General features: G+C 39.0%; 2 protein-coding genes and 1 long non-coding RNA gene across 3 annotated transcripts in view; 1 reads left to right on the plus strand and 2 right to left on the minus strand.

Annotated features, from left to right (window-relative positions):
* Positions 1-11,026: 11,026 nt before the first annotated feature.
* LOC113163599 lies at positions 11,027-12,954 on the minus strand. Its single transcript, XR_003298907.2, has 2 exons — positions 12,790-12,954; positions 11,027-11,951 (listed from the first exon to the last, which is right to left on the minus strand). It is a non-coding gene; the product is annotated as an uncharacterized LOC113163599 (long non-coding RNA).
* A 2,639-nt stretch (positions 12,955-15,593) lies between these two features.
* LOC113164449 (ribonuclease inhibitor-like) lies at positions 15,594-22,297 on the minus strand (the record flags this gene model as incomplete). Its single annotated transcript, XM_026363758.2, has 4 exons — positions 15,594-15,765; positions 16,666-16,842; positions 18,714-18,890; positions 22,152-22,297. Coding segments are annotated over 4 exons (672 nt in total), but the record flags the coding sequence as incomplete, so codon positions are not given.
* A 1,226-nt stretch (positions 22,298-23,523) lies between these two features.
* LOC113164451 (phenylalanine--tRNA ligase, mitochondrial-like) overlaps positions 23,524-24,150 on the plus strand; it is a 63,254-nt gene continuing 62,627 nt past the window's right edge. Inside the window, exon 1 of the mRNA XM_026363759.1 lies at positions 23,524-23,635. Within this exon, the coding sequence (XP_026219544.1) occupies positions 23,524-23,635 (112 nt within the window). The remainder of the gene's footprint in view (positions 23,636-24,150) is intronic.

Here is a 24,150-nt window from a genome sequence, read left to right on the forward strand (position 1 = left end):
TAATAAAGAGCACATGTTTCTATTTAAAAGCTGTAGTGGAGACAAATATAATCTCCAATCCAATCCGTCACATAGTGTGCGTGAAGGAGCAGCTGGAAGTGTTCAATGAACCAGAGCCCTTGTTGGTTGTTCTCTGACACTTTTCACTGAGCAGATTGAAACTGAGAACAAAGAGGGAGATTCAGAGGGAGCACAAGCTGGTCTCCACAGACCAGTAGTGGAAGTAAATCAGTGACAGTAAACAGTCAAATGTTTGAGGAGCAGCTCTAACCCACGACCACGGACTGGAAATAATCACTGGATCTAACAGGGAAACTAAAGATGGAGCCTCCTCACTTCAACACCTTATGTTATGAAGAGCCTGAAGCAGCTGGACACAGACAGAGAGCAGCTGTTGAACATAGTGGAGCATGAAGCAGCTAAAGATCAGATATTTGTAGAGAAATGTATGAACTAATTCACTGAGACACAGGAAAAGGAAACTTGTTTTACCACCTGTTGGTTTAATATTTATCAGACCTGTCTGGGTTCAACCAACCAAAAACTGGGAGCTCATTTTATAAAGTTATTTATGGACTAAACATGTTAACAACAGTATCTGAGTGGTTATAAAACTGTCAATGGAAACAAACAACAAACACCATTCACCATGTGATTAATTCTATAGAAATGAACACATGAAGCCTCATGGCTCAGACTGTAAAGTTGGAAAATGAGAATTGGTCTTAATCAGCAGGACATGATGTGAAAATCAGCAGGAATTCTCTTGTCTGATAACAATAAATGACTTAAAGTAATAACAGCTCAGTAATAAAGGCAGGAACAGATCACACACGTTGAAGGAGAAAGTCTGAGTTTTAATATGTGATGAGAAATGTCTGTGGTTCTGAGCAGGAAGCTGATGAACAAACAAAGATCAGACAAGACTCAGAAAAGAGCTGCAAGGCTGGATTCTACATTAGAGATGGATTTGGTTTAATTCTACCAGAACAGAATAATAATAGAGTTTTTATCATATAAACATTGTTCATATCAACCATTGTCTAAATATTTGTATCCTCTAAAGGGACAGTTCACCTAAAACTAAAAGAACAACTACTGTGAACAGGTCTTCAGAGTCATCTGGACGGGATCAACTGAGAAACATGGAACAACATCAATGTTTTCATCAACGTGTTTATTACAGAACAAAAGAAATTAAACCCAGTCTTTGTGTCTCTCTCATACAATTACAGTCAGAGCATCTCTGCTGCTGCTGCTGCTGTTTCAACATCTGGATCATCATCAAGCATCATCTTCTTCTTTTTACTGTGACCTTTACAAACATCTTCACTTCCATCTGTTGATAGAAGACGAAACAACACAGATGGTAAATCAGTATTTAAAAACTCATTTCATCAATTAGTCAGAACATTTCTGATTATCTCATAACTCCAAACATACATGTCATATTTTCACATTCTTAACATAAGATATATGACACACCCATAACGTGGATCGAACTATTTCCACCACATAATATGATTCATTATGTAATGGAAATAAAAAGCAGCTCAACTTGTAGAGAGACTGTAGAAGTAGTTAGTGATCCAGAGAGCTACTTATTACTGCACCTCATTACTAAATGTCTTCACTTCATCCATCTTTATGATGCCAGTTTGCTTAGTTCAGAAGGTCTTTAACACCTCACTGTAACTTAATGAACGAGCTTCCTTCTGTTTGTGATGTTTGAAGACTCATTTCTGCACATTGTGCTGTCACCTATGATCTACATCATATTTCTATGATATATCTCTATGATTCTACTGAAATGAACAAATTGTTGACGCTATAAGAGAAAGAACGAGTCATCAGATCACCCACCCCCACCACCAATGCTGACCTCAGCAGCTGCTGGTTATTTGAAGCTTTACAGGAAATATTGGATCTTTGACTTGATACTAACTATATTTAGTCCAATACTGCTGAAAGCAGCATGGACTGACTCCAACCCTCTACTGACCTCAAGGTTTCCAGTCTACAATGGGGACTCTCCACAAGATCAGACAGCAGCTTAACATCTGAATCCTGCAGCTTGTTGTTCCTCAGGTCCAGTTCTGTCAGATAGGAGGGGTTGGACTTCAGAGCAGAGACCAGAGAATCACAGCTGATCTCTGACAAACTGCAGGAATCCAATCTGAATAAAGAATAAAACAAAGATAAAAGAATACAAAACATTTATTGATGTCATCTTCTAAATAAACTTGAGTTGAATTAAACTGATAAACTCAGACAGACTCAAACAGAACACAGACTAGATTTTGGCCACCATCACTTTCATTATAAAGGCTTTAGGAAAGAATCTATTCAGTATGAACAGAAAAGAATTAATATAGTATGAATTATTTACGATACAATTCTGTCTCTGTGTTTCCCTGGACCCTGATATGCAGTGAAATGGAGGCTAAGAGGTAAGAAGGCCTGAAAGAAGTCCTCCTAGTTCAGCAACCCAGATCAGGACCAGTCCTGAAGAAAAGCAGCTGAGAAGGAAGGAGGATCAGAACTTTCCACAGCAGAGGAAACAAGTTTAGTTTCAGACTGATGTGGTTTGTAACTCTATGAAGAAGCTGTGCTAAAGGAAACTAGATAACAGATATTGGTAAAATCAAACTTCAGTAGGGTAGAAATCTGTAAAACAACGAGTCAACGCTGAGCAAAGGGTTGGTTTTATTTACAGTGGAGTGAGCATGTGGTCTGTATGTGAATGGCTTCTAAACAAATGATCTAGTAACATATTGGTGATATGTGATTACATATTAATATAGGTACAGTAAGATTCTGTTAGTTAAATGCTCTCATCAAATGTCTGGGACAGTACAATGTAAAGAGAAAAGCCAAGAACCTTCAGAAGAATCAGACCCCAGTGGCTATCAGAGGAAGCTACAAGGACGCAGACAGGACTGATGTCAGATGGGGGACGACTCAGTACCTGTTCCAGACTACTGGGACTGTACCTACTCCTACTCACACCAAATGTTATTTCCATAGAAGCTTTACAGTCCGTACAATAATTACATATTCTGTACTAGACCCTTGACTCAGATAAGGAAACACAACAAAGGTCTGTTTATTTATTAATCTCAGTAAAGAACTAAAAATGGGGTCTGACCTCAGAGTCTCCAGTCTACATTGTGGACTCTCCAGAAAACCACAAAGCAGCTTCACTCCTGAATCCTGCACGATGTTGTAGCTCAGCTCCAGTTCTCTCAGATGGGAGGGGTTGGACTTCAGAGCTGAGGCCAGAGACTCACAACTGGTCTCTGACAACCTGCAAGAAGTCAGTCTGAAAAAAGGAAAAAACATGCAGCTAAAATCAAAAACCCAATCACATATGTCCTAATCAATGAACTTCTGTCTAAAATCAGTAAAGTCGCTTTGTCATTCTCTCACTGTGAATCATCATAATATAACGAGTTGGTGGAAACATTTGGCTGTGATAGTTAGTAATACTAGAAAGTAGTATATGTGACTGTAGGTCGAGTAAAAACAAAATGCAGTTTTCAAACGAAGATTTAGTTTATTAAGGGGAATAAAGTTTTCCAAACCACCAATCTAGTGGTTTCATAGACAACATAACTGTACAACCAGTGGCTAAAGATAGCTGACAGTGTGATCTCTCTTCAGCTGCAATGATGGCATGAATTTCAAAAACACAACATCTGGTACGCTGCTATGTTGTATTTACCTTCTTATAACAACATCAACAAAAATATTAGTTTTACCAGCAACAACAACAAACCAACAGTTAAAATCAATATTGAAAAAAACACTTGAACTGACCTCAGAGTTTCCAGTCGACAATTTGGACTCTCCAGTCCAGCAGACAGCATCTTCATTCCTGAATCATGTAGCCTGTTTCCACTGAGGTCCAGTTCTCTCAGATGGGAGGAGTTGGATTTCAGTGCTGAGACCACAACTTCACAGTGAGTTTCTGAGAGTCCACAGTGAACAAGTCTGTGATGAAGAACATATCAAGGTGAAAATAAAATAATAATCTGACAATGAAATGACAAAAAACTGCTTTAATGAATTTTGTTGACAAAGCAGATTATCAAGTGCAGCTGTAGCTGAGGTGAACAGTTATTCAGGCATTAGACTAATTCATGTTTCTGTGTCTGCTGCATGATATTAATCACATTTTGTGTTGAAGTGGACTCAGTGCAGCCCAAAATAGATTGTGGTCAAACTGTGAATGTACTGACTCGTACATTAGATCATTAAGACAGATGCTCATTTCATGCAGGTGTTGATTTCAACATCCTTAAAATTGTTATTGTAAAATGGTTTCACATAAACATTTTCATATTCAGTCCTGTTTATAGGATGAGGACAGTGGTTGTTTATATTTACATGTGTTCATGTGTATTTATGCATTAGTATTTGTATTTCTGTGTCTACAGTATGTGTATGATTTATGTATATGTACAGTAGAAGTATGTTAATGTGTGGATGTTAATATATGTTTGTATATATGTGTGTATTTTCTTTTCCATTTTTTAAAATGTTTTTTTCTCATCTGATTCAACCGTCTAAGGACAGAGGGTGTTGTTGTGGAGCAGTGTGTAAAGTCCACTGGGTCAAAGTTCACATCTGACAGTTTAAAGGTCAGATGTGAACTTATTTCTACAGCAAAACGTTCTGTAGAAATAAAACTGACACTGCTGTTGCTTCCTGTGATCATGCCGTCGTGTTTTATATTGTGCATGATGAGAATGTGTCCTTGTATGTTCTCAAACTGTAGTATGAGTAGAAGTACATGTGCTGTACTGCAGGTACAGAGGCTGCAGCTGTGTGTTATCCTCATGTTGGTGATCACATCTGGACTCACCGAGCCTTTCTGAAGTTCCTCACAGCTGGAATCAGTCTCTGTTGTCCCTCCCACGATGTGTTGAACTTCTTCAGGTCCAACTCATCCAGAACCTCCTCTGACATCTGCAGCATGTAGGCCAGAGCTGAGCAGTGGATTACAGAGAGGTACTTCTCTGATCTTTTCTCTGACTTCAGGAACTCTTGGATCTCCTGATGAACTGAGTGGTCGTTCATCTCCATCAGACAGTGGAAGATGTTGATGCTTCTGTCAGGAGAGATGTCACGACTGTTCATTTCCTTTAGGTTATTAATGACTCTCTGGATGACTTCTGGACCGTTCTCTGTCTGACCCAGCAGACCTCCTAAGAGTCTCTGGTTGGACTCCAGAGAGAGGCCATGAAGGAAGCGAACAAACAGGTCTAGGTGACCATTTTTACTGTCAAGGGATTTTATCAAGGCTTTCCTAAGGAGGGCATCCAGAGTTAGGTTAACTGTGTAGTTGCAGTATTTCCCCACAAACTCCTCCAGTACCTCTGTCTTCCTGTTGGTGTAACAGTGGAACATGTAGACTGCAGCCAGAAACTCCTGAATGCTCAGATGAACAAAGCAGTAGACTGTTTTCTGGAAGATCACACTCTCTATTTTGAAGATCTCTGTACAAACTCCTGAGTACACCAAGGCCTCTGTGACATCAAGACCACACTGCTCCAGGTCTTCTTGGTAGAACATGATGTTTCCTTTCTCCAGATGTTCAAACGCCAGCCTCCCCAGCTTCACAAGAACTTCTCTGTCAGCCTCTGTCAGCTCCTGTGGACTCGTCTCATGTCCCTCATCATACTTGTTCTTCTTCCTCTTTGTCTGAACCAGCAGGAAGTGTGAGTACAGGTCAGTCAGGGTCTTGGGCAGCTCTCCTCTCTGCTCTGTAGTCAACATGTGCTCCAGAACTGTAGCAGTGATCCAGCAGAAGACTGGGATGTGACACATGATGTGGAGGCTCCTGGATGTCTTGATGTGTGAGATGATTCTGCTGTACAGCTCTTCATCACTGAATCTCCTCCTGAAGTACTCCTCCTTCTGGACGTCAGTGAAGCCTCGTACTTCTGTTACCCTGTCAACACATGTAGGAGGGATCTGATTGGCTGCTGCAGGTCGGGAAGTTATCCAGACCAGAGCTGAGGGAAGCAGATTCCCCTTGATGAGGTTTGTCAGCAGCACGTTGACTGATGACTTCTGTGTGACATCAGACACGACCTCCCTGTTGTTGAAATCTAGTGAAAGTCTGCTTTCATCCAGGCCGTCAAAGATGAACAAAGGTTTACAGACAGCCAGCTGCTCTGCTGTGACCTTCTGTAATGTTGGATAGAAAACATGGAGCAGGGTGAGAAGACTGTACTGCTCATCTTTGATCAGGTTCAGCTCCCTGAATGAAAGCAGAACCAGCAGACTGACATCTTGGTTTTCCAAGTCCTCTGCCCAGTCCAGAGTGAACTTCTGCACTGAGAAGGTTTTTCCAACACCAGCGACACCGTTCGTCAGAACCACTCTGATGTGTCTCTGTTGATCAGGTAAGACTTTAAAGATGTCGTGGACCTTGATTGCAGTGTCATGGAGGGTCTTCATCTTGGAAACTGTCTCCAGCTGTCTCACCTCATGTTGGGTATTAACCTCTTCACTCTGTCCCTCTGTGATGTAGAGCTCAGTGTAGATCCTGTTGAGGAGGGTTCCACTTCCTGTTTCAATTCCTTCAGTCACACATTCACATCTCCTCCTCAGACGGATCTTATGTTCATCTAAAACCTCCTGCAGACCAACATCTGCTGAAAGACAAGAAACTATGTGAGACTGAGGAAAAAGAATCTGGTGATTATTTTTATCAGATACAATAAAAAACAAAGAAATTCAACAAATCTCTCTTATGTCAGACATAAAAAATAATAAACATCAGCAGACAGATGTTCAGTCTTACTTTGTACAGTGTTGGTCTGACTGACTCTCAGTCCAGGTCTGGTTCTGGATCTTTTTCTACTCTGGGGACAGGAGGAGTCTCCTGATGAACCAGACTGGTCCCAGTATGAGGTGATGCACTGTCTGCAGAACCAGTGTCCACAGCTGGTAGAGACTGGATCCTTCAGGACGTCCTCACACAAAGCACAGTGGGACAGCTGCTGCTCCTCCACACAAACAAGACTCTTCTTCCTGTTTCTGTGGACACAAAGAAAACTTGCAGTCTGGAGACAGTGAGTGAGGAAATTGTGTTTTTCTCAGGGACTTCAGAAGAGACTGATTCCCATCAACACTACTGGATCTAGCAGGATCTTTGCAGTGAAACAAACACTTGACCTGTTTTATCAGCTCAGTTTATTGTTTGTTTATGATTCTTAAAATTAAAAATGTACTTTATGCTGTGAAATCAAACACTGATGTTGCTTCTCTGTCTCTGATGACATTAACACCAGCATTTAGAAACAGAACAAAACAGTCTCTTACTTTGTGTCTGAGGGTCTAGACGTCACATCGCATAAGGTCAGAGGTTCTTCTTTGGAGTGGTCACTCTCCATAGACACACAGCTGGAAACTGCAGACTCTGCTCTGTCCTCCTCTTCCTTCACACAAACACTCATCTTCTGGACTTCAGTCAGTCAGAGATAAACCAGCAACACTGACTGTGAGCTCAGAACAAGCATCAATCAAGAATCCAATCTGCTCAACAGTCACATGAAGGAAATCTACACACAAGGATGCATCTCCCTGTTTTCTCCCAGTTTCCATTTGTATGAACAGCAGCAGATTCTCTCTTTTCTACTCTCTACAGTCCTGAAACGTACTCAGAGACTGTGACAGTAAAATAATCCTGTTGTATTAACACTCACCGGCCTCAAACGTCACTTTTCCTCCTACTGCTCTGTTCGATCTAAACAGAGTCTGAACTAAGTGACACAAATGGTCAGTTTCAGTTCCTCCTCTGTTCAGTTCCCATCAGTGTCAACTCGGGATTTCCTGACGTCCCCCTGACTCTTCTCCCTTTACACAGTTCAGTTTTTAAAAACCACAAATGTTCACTGAACAACACTCACTGCTGTAATGAAACCATTAACAGAATCCTTAAAGACACGTCCAAATATCTGGAGAAAAACTAATATTCTGTTTTAAATGTGCTGCAACTTTTCTCTAATGATTCTAACAAACATTTGAGTCAAAAGGACAAATCACCTCATTGAATTAGTAACACCCAGATCTTGTTATTCTGTGGATCAAACACTAAAATGTCTTTATTATTGACTAAAGGTTTGAACTTTGATGCTTCTAGTCCACAGCATTTATTGAACAGCTGGACTCAGCTGCATCACAGGTTCAGTTTTAATGGTCTGAAGACTCCACAGCAACAAACTGTGAAGCTGTTTCATCCCAAACTCAGCAGGAGTTTCACAACTCGTCTGCTGTTGGTGGTTTTCTGTTAGAGAGAAAACCCAGTTTGTTGAACTAGACGTATATGAACCTTCAGAAAATCGGATCTGAACAGAATCTGATTGAGGAACGATGAAGAAAATGGACGCTGGTCTCACTGAAGCAGAATCGTCTCCTCTCTTGGATCAGATAATGAAGCTTTATTGTGAAAACAGAGAAACTGAGCAAACGTTTCCATCCAGAAATCCCACAGTGTCTTTTTGCTTTTAGAGGTGCAGCAGTGGAAAGGTGGAGGAACAGAGAGAACTGTTGTTGTCTGGATTTGATCCAAGTGAATATTGGGAATAAAAGTTGAAACTAAAAGTTGTTGGTGTTCATCATTAGTCTCCTAAAGAGAAAACAAAGAGGCACCAAACATGTTGAGTGTGTGTGACACCACTCAGACTGTGACGGCACCAGTGTTGGAGAAAAACCTTCACTTGGTTTATTTCACATTACAAACTCTCAGTCCTGCAGCACTGGGATCAGACTATCACCTGGGATCAGTCTATCACCTGGGATCAGTCTATCACCTGGTCTTCTTCTCTGTGTTCTACTGCAGAGTGTAACAAATGTTTTTCTCTCAGTGTTAAAGTTCATTAATAAACAAACTGTTCAATTCAGAGGTGGTGGTAACAAGTTACATTTACTCAGTTACTTGTACTTCAGTAACTTTACTGAATAATCTGTAACTGTTGGAGCAGGTTTGATGCTGCAGACATTTTACTGTTACACAAACAAACATGAAGAAAAATTAAAGACTAAAACACTTGAAACATTTTGATCTGTACAAACAATTGTTGCTCTACAGTAAATGTGTGGTTGTTTCATTGTGAAGTTGTGATTGTTGGAATTAGTGCAGCAGTGTGTGTGTCTCTGTGTGTGATGGTTGTTTGTCTGAATGAACTGCTGTGTTTTTACTGAACATATGTGGTTTGTTGTCAGGTCTCTGTTGATCTCAGTGAGATTTCCTGATGAAATCAAGCTGAACACAACAACACAACATGAATGGAAGCTAATGGAAACCTGGGTTTTGTGATCACACTGATGAAAATGTCTCTAATGATGTGATCAGTAAGTTCAGCTTCTTTCTCTCCACTGCTCGACCTCAGGTTACACTAACGTCACACACACGACCATCTTCCATCAGTTTGACTGTGAAGTGAGGCTCCAACTATCAGCTGTGTTACCTGTGGACAGGAAGTGACAGGGAGCAGCCAGCAGGGGGCAGCACATCATGAGCACAGCACCAACAGAGGAGCTTCATCACATCAGATGTTTTCAGTGTGAAGTCACAGTCGAGGAAAAGTGAAGAGAAACTTTCAAACAGCAGATCATCAGCTACGTCACACAGTCTTAGAAATCTGGGAACCTTACCTCAAACTTCGGTTTCATCCAGTTTTTCTAATGACACTTTTCAGCAGCTGTTTGTAGTTCAAACTGAGCCTGGTTCCAACTAAAGAGTTCACTAAGTGACACTTTATCAGCACTAAATGAAACCAGTTGTTCTGTAGAGATGAATCAAAGTGTTTGATCATTGATGACGTGTTCACAGTGAAGAGTAGAAGTCAAAGTGTTTGCTGGTCCAGACTTTCCATGTGTCCACTCTAGTTTGAAAGCAGAGTTTCTAACAAACAGAGGGAGAGTTCACCACTAAATAACATCATAATGATCAGAGTTACATGTGAATCCTGCAGGATTCCTGACAGTGTCCATGATTTTACTCTGATTCCATCACTGCAGCTCAGAATAACTGAACTCTGATGATCAGTGAAAATCAAAGTACAGAGAGAAAAACCCAGAGTGAACAGAGCCAGTTAAAAAGCAGCTTCATGATCCATCAGACCACGAGACAACAGTTCACATGAAGCAGATCACAAATAAGCAGATGTTATGTTTAATTTGAGACATTAAAGGTTTATTTAAACTTTATTCATAAAAATACAACAGCTGCTGTTTTAAAAGCTGATTTTTTTACCTGAATGTGTGAAGGTTTTAATATTAAATGTTATTTTCCTGACAAATCAGCATTTTTCAGACTGTTTATTCTTATTTTTACTCTAAATGTTCTTCATCAAATGAAATCACTGGTTCTTCGTGTCAACTTTGTTCAGACGTATGAAACCAAAGGAACGTGTTGTTCTGTAAAGAGCTGCTGCTTTAAAGTCAAAGTTCAGCTTCAGGAAACTGTTTTATTGTTGTTCTGACGACTAGAAGTCGACTTGTGTTTTATGTTGGAGACAAAGCAGCAGTTTGTTTCTAATCTGAAGTTTGATTTAAATTAACTTGATGTTAATTACTTCATGTGTATCGTCTCATGTTGATGGAGCAAATAAAGAAAATGAAGGATGTGTTGATTTGTCTGAAAACACAAAGTCCTTCCTGTCGTCAGCTGCTTTAGTTGAGTCAGGAAACAAGTCAGACCTGATGATCCACTATGAGTCCAAAAACTTCAGCTCACAGTCAGATGATCAGAGAAACAGATAAGTGACGTCTGATTTTCTGGAAATGTGACTGTTAAAAACTAAACTTCAAGTCAAACTGAAGTAGTTGTTGACGTCCCTGCTGAGAACTAACGTATGAAGTCATGAAGTAACACAGGAAGTAACATGTAGTAACGTACAGACTCACAGATCAATGTATGGACAGTGATGGAAGAAGAATTCTGATGTTAACTAGAGTTAAAGGAGCATTACAACAAGAAAACAGAATCTGTTACAAGTAAAAGTCCAACTTTATGTTTAATAGAAGAAAATTTATTTAAAGCATCAACAGTAAAAGTATTATGATGGAGAATGAACCCTGTCAATGATTATTGGATCATTATTAGTGAACTATTAACAGAGTTTCTACAAATATTAACAACAGTGAATTCACTTCCTTCAAAATAAAAGCCTAAGAAGGTTTTACAAAGTCTTCAGTTTCATTAACAAAGATGTTTCATCTTTTTCGTCCTGTAGACAGAAACATTAGAAGTTAAGAAGCTCAGAGACTCATAATGAACAAAAACCTTAATTAACAAATGTTTTCTTTATGAATTATCCATGTTTACATTTTCTGCTGCTTATCTGAGTCCACGTGTGGATGGATCATGAAACAAATAAGAGTCTCTCACTGGTTCCTCCAACAAATCAGGACTCTGGTCCTGTTGATGGGTCCAGATCAAGTCAATTCATGTTAATGTTCCTAGCAACTATTGTTAAATGAAGCTTAAATGTGATATAAAGGTCCATAAATTCATGTCCATAATAAATCACTGTAGAACCTGATGTTTCTTTCCATCAGTCTTCAGCTGCTGTGATCATGTGTTGTGAGCTACAACATCAGAAATCTACTGGTTGATAAATACAGTCGACTACAGTTGGTGCAGCTTCAGAATATCTGAATGAAGAAAATAAAGACGGAATAAAATCCAGGTGGAGGTGGAGGGTGGAGGAGAATGAATGGATGTTTATCAGTGTGTCTGCAGAGACTGTGTAGAAGAACAGAGCAGCAGCAGATCAGTCCAGATCCACTGATGATCCTCTGTCAGATCCAGACCAACACACAGGGATGATGGTGGACTTGACATCGAGTCTGACAGTGGAGCTGTTCTCAGAGCAGTTCACACTGCAGCACTGACAATTCACTTTAATATTTATTATTGTCCCCACTTCCACCTGTAGAGAGAATCAGAGAGAGCAGATTAGATCAATGAGAGTTTCCAGAGACTCCCTTCATCAGCTGTCAGTCAGTGATGCAGCACATCCAGTAGAAAGAGCAGCAGAGACTTCAGTCCTGTTCAGAGCTGTGTAGTGTCGCCAGCTTCCTTTCAGCTCTCATGTTAACGTATTGGAGTGAACACACTGAGCTGGAAGCTCACAGACCTGCACAGACTTTTAGCATCAAGTCTGTTTATTGTGCAGATTTCATCAAGTCCACAGTGGAAATAAACTGCTGAGTCATCAACACTTCATTACTGCACCAACAGTTTAGTGATGGATTTCCTGTTGCTCCATGTGAACTGCTGTTTCATTTAAAGACAGAGTCACTGTGTGTTGATAAACATCTGCCACTGAACAGATCTGGACCAAACTAATGACACAGGGACAGAGACTTCAGGAGAGGTTCTGGTCTGTACAAAGACCACATCATTACCAAAGGTGGTCTTGGTTTAATGAAATAAGAACCAGTGGTTTGATTTTAGAGCTGTGACAAAGATGAAACTGATCAATAGTTTAGAGTTGAAATGAAAGAAAAAACTGTTTCATATCAGATTTGATGAATGAGGACCACTGTCTCTATACATCTAGTAAGAATAATAACAACAAACATCTGGATGATCTGATTGGCTGACTGTTCTCTCTCTGTCTTTCTGTCCGTTCTCCTCTCACAGCTTCACTGAGAAATGCAGCAACAGAGAAGAATGAAGATTTACAGGAAATACGGGATCTTTGCTTTGATACTAACTGTGTTTAGAACAATAATACACTAATACTACTAATACACTCAACTGACCTCAGTTTCTCCAGTTTACAGTCTGGACTCTTCACAAGATCAGACAACTGCTTCACTGCTGAATCCTGCAGGTTGTAGTTTCCACACAGGTCCAGTTCTGTCAGATGGGAGGGGTTGGACTTCAGAGCTGAGACCAGAGAATCACAGCTGATCTTCGACAAACTGCAGTTCTTCAACCTGAATAAAGAATAAACCATGTAGATCAAATCATTAATAATCAATCAGATATGTTCTAATCAATGATGTTTCCTCTGAAATGAGTAGAGTGACTTTGTCTCTCTGTTATTGTGGATCATCATAATGTCAGCCTTCTACAGACATCATCCAAATGTCACCACAACATTCATACTCTGGATATTTTAATTATATATATTACAACTGAACCTTAATTTCAAGTAACACTAATCGTTTTCTACAGTTTATTTAAAAACATTAGTGAGTGTTTTTTGAGTTCTGAAGGTTTAATTTCAGTGAACAAACATTATTCATGACAACTCACTGAAATGAACTGAAACTGAAGAATTGAATTAATTTATTACAGTGTTGGTTCAGTTGTGGATTAAAGATATAAGTTCTACAATAGTAACAGTCAGTGAACTGACCTCAGAGTCTTCAGTCTACATTGTGGACTCTCCAGAAAACCACACAGCAGCTTCAATCCTGAATCCTGCAGGTTGTAGTTTCTACTCAGGTCCAGTTCTGTCAGATGGGAGGGGTTGGACTTCAGAGCTGAGACCAGAGAATCACAGCTGATCTCTGACAAACTGCAGTTGTTCAACCTGAATAAAGAATAAACCATGTAGATCAAATCATTAATAATCAATCAGATATGTCCTAATCAATGATGTTTCCTCTATGTGTGTACATGGGATATTTATAGTGTTTTGCATTCGTGTATTATGAAGCAAAGAAGCTAATTACTGGATGCTAGCGATATTAGCAACGCTATGCTAACGTCGCCATAAAGCCTCATGTTAGTATCCGCTGGTCGAGCACTGTGTTAGAGTCAATGTTGTAGTTCAGCTGTTGAAATACTGAATTACTGAGTGAATACCTGCTTATTGTTGTAAGTATTAGCCACAAATGTCATGTACTGTTCAGGAACATGGTCAGTTGCTGTATAGTTTGTGGATTTCTGTTGTTTATTATAAGAATAATATTCAAAACACTTATTTTAAGACATCAGTCTGTGATATTAAACAATAAAATATTTTTTATCAAAAAAAATTTACCTAATTTAAACTAAATCTTAATTTCAACTAACACCAAACATTTTATACGGTTTATTTAGAAACATTAGTTAAAAATTTAAGTGTTTGAGTTCTGAAGGTTTAATTTCAGTGAACAAACATTATTCATGACAACTCACTGAAATGAACTGAAACTGAAGAATTGAATTAATTTATTACAGTGTTGGTTCAGTTGTGGATTAAAGATATAAGTTGTACAATAGTAACAGTCAGTGAACTGACCTCAGAGTCTTCAGTCTACATTGTGGACTCTCCAGAAAACCACACAGCAGCTTCACTGCTGAATCCTGCAGGTTGTTTCCACTCAGGTCCAGTTCTGTCAGATGGGAGGGGTTGGACTTCAGAGCTGAGGCCAGAGAATCACAGCTGATCTCTGACAAATAGCAGTTCTTCAACCTGAATAAAGAATAAACCATGTAGATCAAATCATTAATAATCAATCAGATATGTCCTAATCAATGATGTTTCCTCTAAAATGAGTAGAGTGATTTTGTCTCTCTGTTATTGTGGATCTTCTTAATGTCAGTGTGATGGATGGAGTAACGTTCCCTGCGTGCTTTGTATTGGATCCAGTGGAGGCGGTGTCGGTTCTCAGCTGGTGCATATTTGATCATGGTTTTGTTTGTAGTTTTGTGTTCACAATGTTGTTGTCAGAGCTAGAGCACTTTATTCTGTGTTGTGTCTTGTGTCGGTGTCAGTGGCTCAATGGAGTGGACTGGATTGGGGGAGAATGTAGTTACAGAGAGAGTCCAGCAGAGGGAGCGTTGAGCTGCTGAGGTTCTCAGGTCGCTTCTCTTCATTCACTCAATACAAACATGAGCTGAGGAGAAGTTGTCGTGTGTCACTCTCATCAGTACCTCCCTTTACAGGTATAAGTTCTCCCTACTGACTGTTCATATTAATATAAGTATGTGTTATCTGAAGATGTATGTGTGTACATGGGATATTTATAGTGTTTTGCATTCGTGTATTATGAAGCAAAGAAGCTAATTACTGGATGCTAGCGATATTAGCAACGCTATGCTAACGTCGCCATAAAGCCTCATGTTAGTATCCGCTGGTCGAGCACTGTGTTAGAGTCAATGTTGTAGTTCAGCTGTTGAAATACTGAATTACTGAGTGAATACCTGGTTATTGTTGTAAGTATTAGCCACAAATGTCATGTACTGTTCAGGAACATGGTCAGTTTCTGTATAGTTTGTGGATTTCTGTTGTTTATTATAAGAATAATATTCAAAACACTTATTTTATCACATTTATCAGTCTGTGATATTAAACAATAAAATATTTTTTATCAAAAAAAATTAACCTAATTTAAAATAAACCTTAATTTCAACTAACAATAAACATTTTCTACAGTTTATTTAGAAACATTAGTTAAAAATTTAAGTGTTTGAGTTCTGAAGGTTTAATTTCAGTGAACAAACATTATTCATGACAACTCACTGAAATGAACTGAAACTGAAGAATTGAATGAATTTATTACAGTGTTGGTTCAGTTGTGGATTAAAGATATAAGTTCTACAATAGTAACAGTCAGTGAACTGACCTCAGAGTCTCCAGTCTACATTGTGGACTCTCCAGAAAACCACACAGCAGCTTCACTGCTGAATCCTGCAGGTTCCAGTTTCCACTCAGGTCCAGTTCTGTCAGATGGGAGGGGTTGGACTTCAGAGCTGAGACCAGAGAATCACAGCTGATCTTTGACAAACTGCAGTTGTTCAACCTGAATAAAGAATAAACCATGTAGATCAAATCATTAATAATCAATCAGATATGTCCTAATCAATGATGTTTCCTCTAAAATGAGTAGAGTGACTTTGTCTCTCTGTTATTGTGGATCTTCTTAATGTCAGTGTGATGGATGGAGTAACGTGCCCTGCGTGCTTTGTATTGGATCCAGTGGAGGCGGTGCCGGTTCTCAGCTGGTGAATATTTGATCATGGTTTTGTTTGTAGTTTTGTGTTCACAATGTTGTTGTCAGAGCTAGAGCACTTTATTCTGTGTTGTGTCTTGTGTCGGTGTCAGTGGCTCAATGGAGTGGACTGGATTGGGGGAGAATGTAGTTACAGAGAGAGTCCAGCAGAGGGAGCGTTGAGCTGCTGAGGTTCTCAGGTCGCTTCTCTTCCTTCACTCAATACAAACATGAGCTGAGGAGAAGTTGTCGTGTGTCACTCTCATCAATACCTCCCTTTACAGGGCTTTTACATCAGCCTTCTACAGACATCATCCAAATGTCACCACAACATTCATACAACTATTCATGTCAACACTGATTAACAAGTAAATTTAACTTTAGGAAAAAAGAATAATATTCAAAACACTTATTTTAAGACATCAGTCTGTGATATTAAACAATAAAATATTTTTTATTAAAAAAATTAACCTAATTTAAACTAAACCTTAATTTCAACTAACACCAAACATTTTCTACAGTTTATTTAGAAACATTAGTGAGAAATTTAAGTGTTTGAGTTCTGAAGGTTTAATTTCAGTGAACAAACATTATTCATGACAACTCACTGAAATTAACTGAAACTGAAGAATTGAATGAATTTATTACAGTGTTGGTTCAGTTGTGGATTAAAGATATAAGTTCTACAATAGTAACAGTCAGTGAACTGACCTCAGAGTCTCCAGTCTACATTGTGGACTCTCCAGAAAACCACACAGCAGCTTCACTCCTGAATCCTGCAGGTTGTCGTTGGAGCTCAGGTCCAGTTCTCTCAGATGGGAGGGGTTGGACTTCAGAGCTGAGACCAGAGAATCACAGCTGATCTTTGACAAACTGCAGTTGTTCAACCTGAATAAAGAATAAACCATGTAGATCAAATCATTAATAATCAATCAGATATGTCCTAATCAATGATGTTTCCTCTAAAATGAGTAGAGTGACTTCAGCAGAGGTTCAGGTCTGTACAAAGACCACATCATTACCAAAGGTGGTCTTGGTTTAGTGAAATAAGAACCAGTGGTTTGCAGAGTTCAGTCAGACTGATTTTAGAGCTGTGACAAAGATGAAACTGATCAATAGTTTAGAGTTGAAATGAAAGAAAAAACTGTTTCATATCAGATTTGATGAATGAGGACCACTGTCTCTATACATCTAGTAAGAATAAAAACAACAAACATCTGTCTGATCTGATTGGCTGACTTTTCTCTCTCTGACTTTCTGTCCATTCTCCTCTCACAGCTTCACTGAGAAATGCAGCAACAGAGAAAGATGAAGATTTACAGGAAATACTGGATCTTTGCTTTGATAATAACTGTGTTTAGTACAATACTGATGAACTTCCGACCTCAGACCTCTGGTCAAACTCTCACTTGATCCCCTCCAGTTTGCTTATCAACCCCATACTGGAGTGGATGACGCCATCATACATCTGCCCAATCGCGCCTACACCCACCTGGACAAGCCTGGGGGCTTAGTGAGGATCATGTTTTTTGATTTCTCCAGTGCATTCAACACCATCCGGCCTGCACTGCTGGGAGAGAAATTAAAAAACATGCAGGTCAACACTCCCGATTTCCTGGATCATGGACTACCTCACCAACCGTCCACAGTATGTCTGACTGCAGAACTGTGTGTCTGAGACTGTGATCTGTAGCACAGGTGGTCCACAGGGGACAGTTCTGTCTCTATTCCTCTTCACCCTGTATACCTCAGACTTCAGGTACAACTCAGAGTCCTGTCATCTTCAGAAGTTCTCTGATGACTCTGCAGTTGTAGGATGTATTAAGGGTGGAGATGTCACAGAGTACCGTGGAGTGGTGGACAGTTTTGTTGACTGGTGTGGACTCAACCATCTGCAACTCAACATCAACAAAACAAAGGAGCTGGTGATGGACTTCAGGAAATCTGGGAGTCCTGTCATCCCTCTCTCTATACAGGGGGAGGAGGTGGAGGTTGTGTCCGAATACAAATACCTGGGAGTGTACTTGGACAACAAACTGGACTGGACTAAAAACTCATCAGCATTGTACAAAAAGTCCTGAGGAGACTCAGGTCCTTCAACGTCTGCAGCACCATGCTGCGGATGTTTTATGAGTCTGTGGTGGCTAGTGTCATCTTTTATGCTGTGGTCTGCTGGGGTGGCAACATGAAGGTGGCAGACACTAATAGACTAAATAAGCTGATTAGGAGGGCTGGCTCTGTTCTGGGGGTGGAGCTGGACCCTCTACATGTTGTGGCTGAAAGGAGGATGCTGTCCAAACTCCTCTCAATCCTGGACAATTCCTCCCACCCACTGCACAGTGTGTTGGCTGGACAGAGGAGCACGTTCAGCCAAATACTTATTAACATTAAATGCTCCACAGAGCGCCACAGGAGATCCTTTCTACCTGTGGCAATCAATCTGTACAATTTCTCTTCCCCCTCTGTAAGAGGTGGGGGAAGTGAAAGTGTCATATACTTGCTGTGAATCTATATATTTTGACCCAACTTCATTTATCTATTTTACATATTCTGTATATATATTGAGTTTTCCTGTATTGATGTTATTGTGTATTTATGTTTGTGTTGGATCTTTCCTGGTTGTGGTTCCTTTTCTTTCTGTCTGTTTTGAGAACAATGGTTATGAGGCATAATTTCCCTCTGGGATTAAGTTAAGTTTTTAAGTTTTTTGAATATTGAATCTTGAAAGTAGCATGGACTGACTTCAACACTCAACTGACCTCAGACTCTTCAGTCTACATTGTGGACTCTCCAGAAAACCACACAGCAGCTTCACTGATGAATCCTGCAGGTTCCAGTTTCCACTCAGGTCCAGTTCTTTCAGATGGGAGGGGTTGGACTTCAGAGCTGAGGCCAGAGAATCACAGCTGATCTTTGACAAACTGCAGTTGTTCAACCTGAATAAAGAATAAACCATGTAGATCAAATCATTAATAATCAATCAGATATGTCTTAATCAATGATGTTTCCTCTAAAATGAGTAGAGTGACTTTGTCTCTCTGTTATTGTGGATCATCATAATGTCAGATTATTACCAGCTCTGCACCAGTGACTCTCCAATTCTCCTGTTGCTCTGAAATCTGATTGAAGTTTCTCACGTTGCCTGTTTGACTCCGCTTTTTGGTAGTGATGTTAAGTTTGAAGCATACAACTTGACTTAGTAGTGATTTTTTAAAAACAGAAGTAGAAGCTGCAAGTTGTTTCGATAACTCACTTTACCAAGTAAAAAATTACATGACCATCCAAAATGAAGCTTCATTACATCACAGTTGTACTTAGAGAGGTGTGGTGCTGGTTTGAATCAGATGTACTTCTTATTGTGTTTAATTGTGTATTTTAAAATAAACCAATTTCATAATGCAGCAAGTATTTATCAAAAATACTATTAACAGCAGGATAAAACTGCTTTTATTCTAATTGTGTCTTTTTGGTCTCAGATTAATTTCAGTGATTGAAATGCAACATCACATATTTGGTCAGTAGATGAACTCATTGTTGACTGTGTCAAAAGCTTTAAAATACTTCACATTAATTCATTTAGTCATGTTGCAGATGCTTTTATCCAAAACGTGGTTCAGAAATTTTCGGTTTCTTCACCACTATTTTTTAGATCTCCCTCTGGTTTGTTTAAGCATTTCATTTAATTATAAAGAGGTGAATTTAAGTTTTACATGGAGAGGAGCATTTGTTATTTATCAAGAGGAGAGTCTTTCTATTGTTTAGGAAAATGATGATGAACATTTTTTTTTCTGGAGGATGTTTTTTTTGATTGTGGATTTTGTGGTCTTTGAAGAGGAATATTCATGAAGAGGAAAACCCACCGTATTCTTGTTTCTCGTTGTGTCCCTAAGGATTTCTGGATACCACATTTTTGTCAGTGAGCCAGTTTCTCGCCTGTCTCCATTAATACCTACCACAGTGCAGACACTGAATCCCCTGCTCTGCTTGAAGTTGTGACAAAAACTGTTTCTACCAAAAACTGATGAAAGATGCATCACCCAGTTTATCTACGACTACAACAGTTTCTTTCAGGATAAAAGAGCAAAAACTATACACTACATGTATTCCAATGGTAATGACAAAAGTTTGTTTTTGTCAAACCTAAAGGTTTGAGGCAATTTACACTAAATAATCATAATAACATTCAAAAGAAGCTTTTGTCATATAGAATACTTTAAAGTGGTACTCGGTTCGAACTGTGCTATATTTAAACTGACACTTGATGTGATGAAACCAGGACTCAGGCAGTTCAAAGACAATACATTAATGTATATTTATGTTTGTAAATATTTCTGCTTTTCACCACTTTAAACACCTCCCTAAGACCAGTCTAACCAGTAAAATGCAGCTTTGTCATCACCAAAAAGTGATTAAAGCCAGTATCTTTACTGAAAAGCCTTTACTGCCTCAGTATTTCACACTTCTGGGTTTTATTTAAACTTTTACTGTATTAAACATGCAGTCCACTTTACCAGTTCAAACACCTCTAAAGAGCCATTATGTGTTTCATGATCGTTAAATATCACCCACAAGAGTAAAATTAAGTTAAACTGAAGAAGAAAATCAGTAAAAGTATATTGTCTGTGATCACTTTGACAAGGAGAAAATACAATAGTACAGGTTCAACTGGCTGTTTAGAGGTGGATATGGAGTAGAAATAATTATTAAAATAACACAGAAGAGTGAAATTAAGCTACACTGAGGCAGAAAATGCATTTCAGTTGAGATATTGCTGTAGATACTTTGTTGGTAACAAGAAAAATTCTTTTTTATTGGTTAATCTGGTCTGAGGTGTTTAAAGTGATAAAAAGCACTGGATGGTTTATATTACACAGCACAGAGCAGGAAAAATACACAGACTCATTAGAATGACTGCAAAATTGAGAATCATCTTATTTTATAAGGAGTCCACATCAGTGAAGTAGTTTCAGTCAGACAGAAGCAGAACATTGACACACATTAGGAAACCTTTACAAAGATAAGTTTACATTAATTTAATGTGGCGTCTTTGGACTGTCTGAGTGACGGCTTCATTACATATATGTTTAAATAGAGCACAGCAAAGAACAAGGACTGTTTTAAGATATTCTAAATGACAACAGCTTCTTTCTTTTCTTCTCTACTTTTAGGTTTATTTAGTTAACACGTCCTCAAACCTTCAAGTTCCTGTGCATGTTACCAGAAGAATACATGTAAAGTATAGATCTTGCACTTAATGAAAGTGAAAAAACAGCTGTAGTCATAGATAAACTAAGTGATGTGTCTTTAACAGTCTGTGTGCTCCTGCTGACATCAATCAGTTTCTGGCAGAGAGTCACTTTTTGTGAAGACACCTGTCAGTGCCCTCTTGGATCTCAACCTGTACTTAACCAGTGCAGCTTTTCTCCATGATGAGTCTGTTGTCAGTCAACCCACTGCAGTAAAATCATATTCTTCACTATTAATTCTACTCTCCTACAACCCTCATTTATCTTGGTCTCTGTGTTTAGATACTCACCGTACCACCCACCAATAAAGGGAACCTGTCAACTCATGAGACTTCCTGAACTGAGCCTGTCAAGTCTGTGTCAACCTCACTACTTCACTACTTTTATATAGTCACTGTTGCTCTTTAATGGAGCAAATTTATTTTTATCTGACTGCTAAATTAATCAGTGGAATAATTAATTTATTAAATAATCAATGCAGCTCTAATGTGAAAGAAATCGTTTTGTATAATGTTCAACAGAAATGTTAAATAAATACATTTTACAGTTGATGGACTAGAAATAAAGGAATATTACCAAAATGTTTAAAGCCTATCATCAGAAAATATTAGTTCTGTCTACCAATAGTATTATGTGTTTACTAATACAGCTCTATTCATTTAAAAGGACAAACTGAAAATTAGAAAAACTGTGATCGTAACACAGATGAAGATGTACCTTTTGATGAAAAAAAGGATTTCCATAAATTCCCAAGTGTGTCCAAAGATTTGACTGGTAGAGTAAATATAAATTAATTTAAACCAAATCTTAATTCCGCATATTACCAAACAACTATTTAAAAACATTAGACGAGAAATTCAAGTTCTGGAGGTTTAATTTAACTGAAGACACATTATTCATAACAACTCACTGAAATAAACTAAAAACAAAAAAGACAGACAGTAAACTGACCTCACAGTCTTCACAAGATCAGAAAGCTGCTTCACTGCTGAATCCTGAAGGTTCCAGTTTCCTCTCAGGTCCAGTTCTGTCAGATGGGAGGGGTTGGACTTCAGAGCTGAGACCAGAGAATCACAGCTGATCTCTGACAAACTGCAGCCACTGAGTCTGAAAAAAGAAGAAACCATGTAGATCAAATCATTAATAATCAATCAGATATGTCCTAATCAATGATGTTTCCTCTGAAATGAGTAGAGTGACTTTGTCTCTCTGTTATTGTGGATCATCATAATGTCAGCCTTCTACAGACATCATCCAAATGTCACCACAACATTCATACAACTATTCATGTCAACACTGATTCATAACATGCTGCTGACCTCAGTCACATCTGGAATTACAAGATAAATATCAAATCACATATGACAGACTAAAAACTTACTACAATACTTTTACTCATCACTGAAATGGATCAAACTTTAAAGAACCACAACTGATCCAGTAAAAAGGTCGAGTTTGGTCCTGGTCTGGATCCTGCACATCAGGAAACACAGAACTAAACAGAGATTAAACTGAACAAAAACTGTATTAATCCCAAATTACAGATGATTTAATGAAAACTAAAAATGAAAATTTAGTGTTCCTGTACAGGGTGTTGAAACTCTGACTAAACACGGAGCTGACCAGAAGTCAAATGAAGAGGATTCACTTCATTAAAGTGTCGTTTTATTGTCTTCTCTTCACATGAAAGTGCATGGGTTTATGTGGTAAAAACTGTAAAAACACAATACAAAGAAAAACATTCAGTCTTTGAATGATAGCACCGAAACGTATACGGATTCACATGGCGCCTGCATGTGCCTACGTTCTCCCGTATCCCGTAGTAAACAAGTAATTACATACGGGATTTCCCGCAAAACCGCAAGTAACATTGCACATATCGTGAGATTATCTGAACTTACAAATTAGCAATTTATCCTAACAGAAACATTTTAATATTACTATACACATAATTATAAATATTTTAGCTGAACACTTTGCATGAAACAAACTTAATACGATTTTAGGAAAATAAGCAGCAATTAAAGATTGCCCTAAAGGCAACACACCAACACTTTGGTTCTTTAAACCTTTTCAACACATTTAACAAGTAAATTCAACTCTAGGAAAAAATACTATTTTCCAAACACACTTATTTTAAGTCATCAGTCTGTCGTTTGGAGACAGAATGAGATGTTTGTATCAATTATATTTCAACTGACTTAAACTAAATCTTAACTTCAACTAGGACCAGGACTGCTTTGCATACACTGAATGGAGTATTTTTGAACACCAGGATCTGACAGCATTCACAGAGACTGTGATGGAATACATCACATTCTGCATGGGGACTGTCACCATAGTGAAACGCATACGGGTCTTTCCCAACCAAAAACCCTGGATGACCAGTGAGGTCAGGCTCCTCCTAAAAGGCCGTAACACTGCCTTTAGGTCAGGTGACAAAGAACTGTACAGTGCTGCTAGAGCTGACCTAAGGTGAGGAATCAGAAAGGCCAAGTTGGATTACAGGAGGAAAATAGAGGACCACCTCTCCAACAACAACCCTACAGCAGCTGACCAACTTCAGGGAACAGACCAGCACAGCTGTACACTCCAGCGCTGCACTGGTAGAAGAGCTGAACGCGTTCTTCTCGTGTTTTGAGACTACACCACTGCAGTCTGCAATCACACCATCTCTACCTCAATCTGCTCCCAGCTCCAAACCACTGACTGTGCAGGCATAGGATGTGGCACGGATGTTCAGCAGAGTGAACCCTAGGAAATCGGCTGGACTTGACGGGGTTCCTGGGAAGGTACTAAGGGTCTGTGCCGACCATCTCTCTTTCAACCTGTCTCTAGCACAGACTTTCATCACTGCCTGTCTGAAGTCATCCACAATTATTCTCATATCCAAAAAATCATCCACAGCCTGCCTCACTGACTACCGTCCAGTTGCACTCACCCCTGTCAT

This window comes from Anabas testudineus, chromosome 2 (assembly GCF_900324465.2).
Source record: "Anabas testudineus chromosome 2, fAnaTes1.2, whole genome shotgun sequence".
Classification (NCBI taxonomy): domain Eukaryota; kingdom Metazoa; phylum Chordata; class Actinopteri; order Anabantiformes; family Anabantidae; genus Anabas; species Anabas testudineus.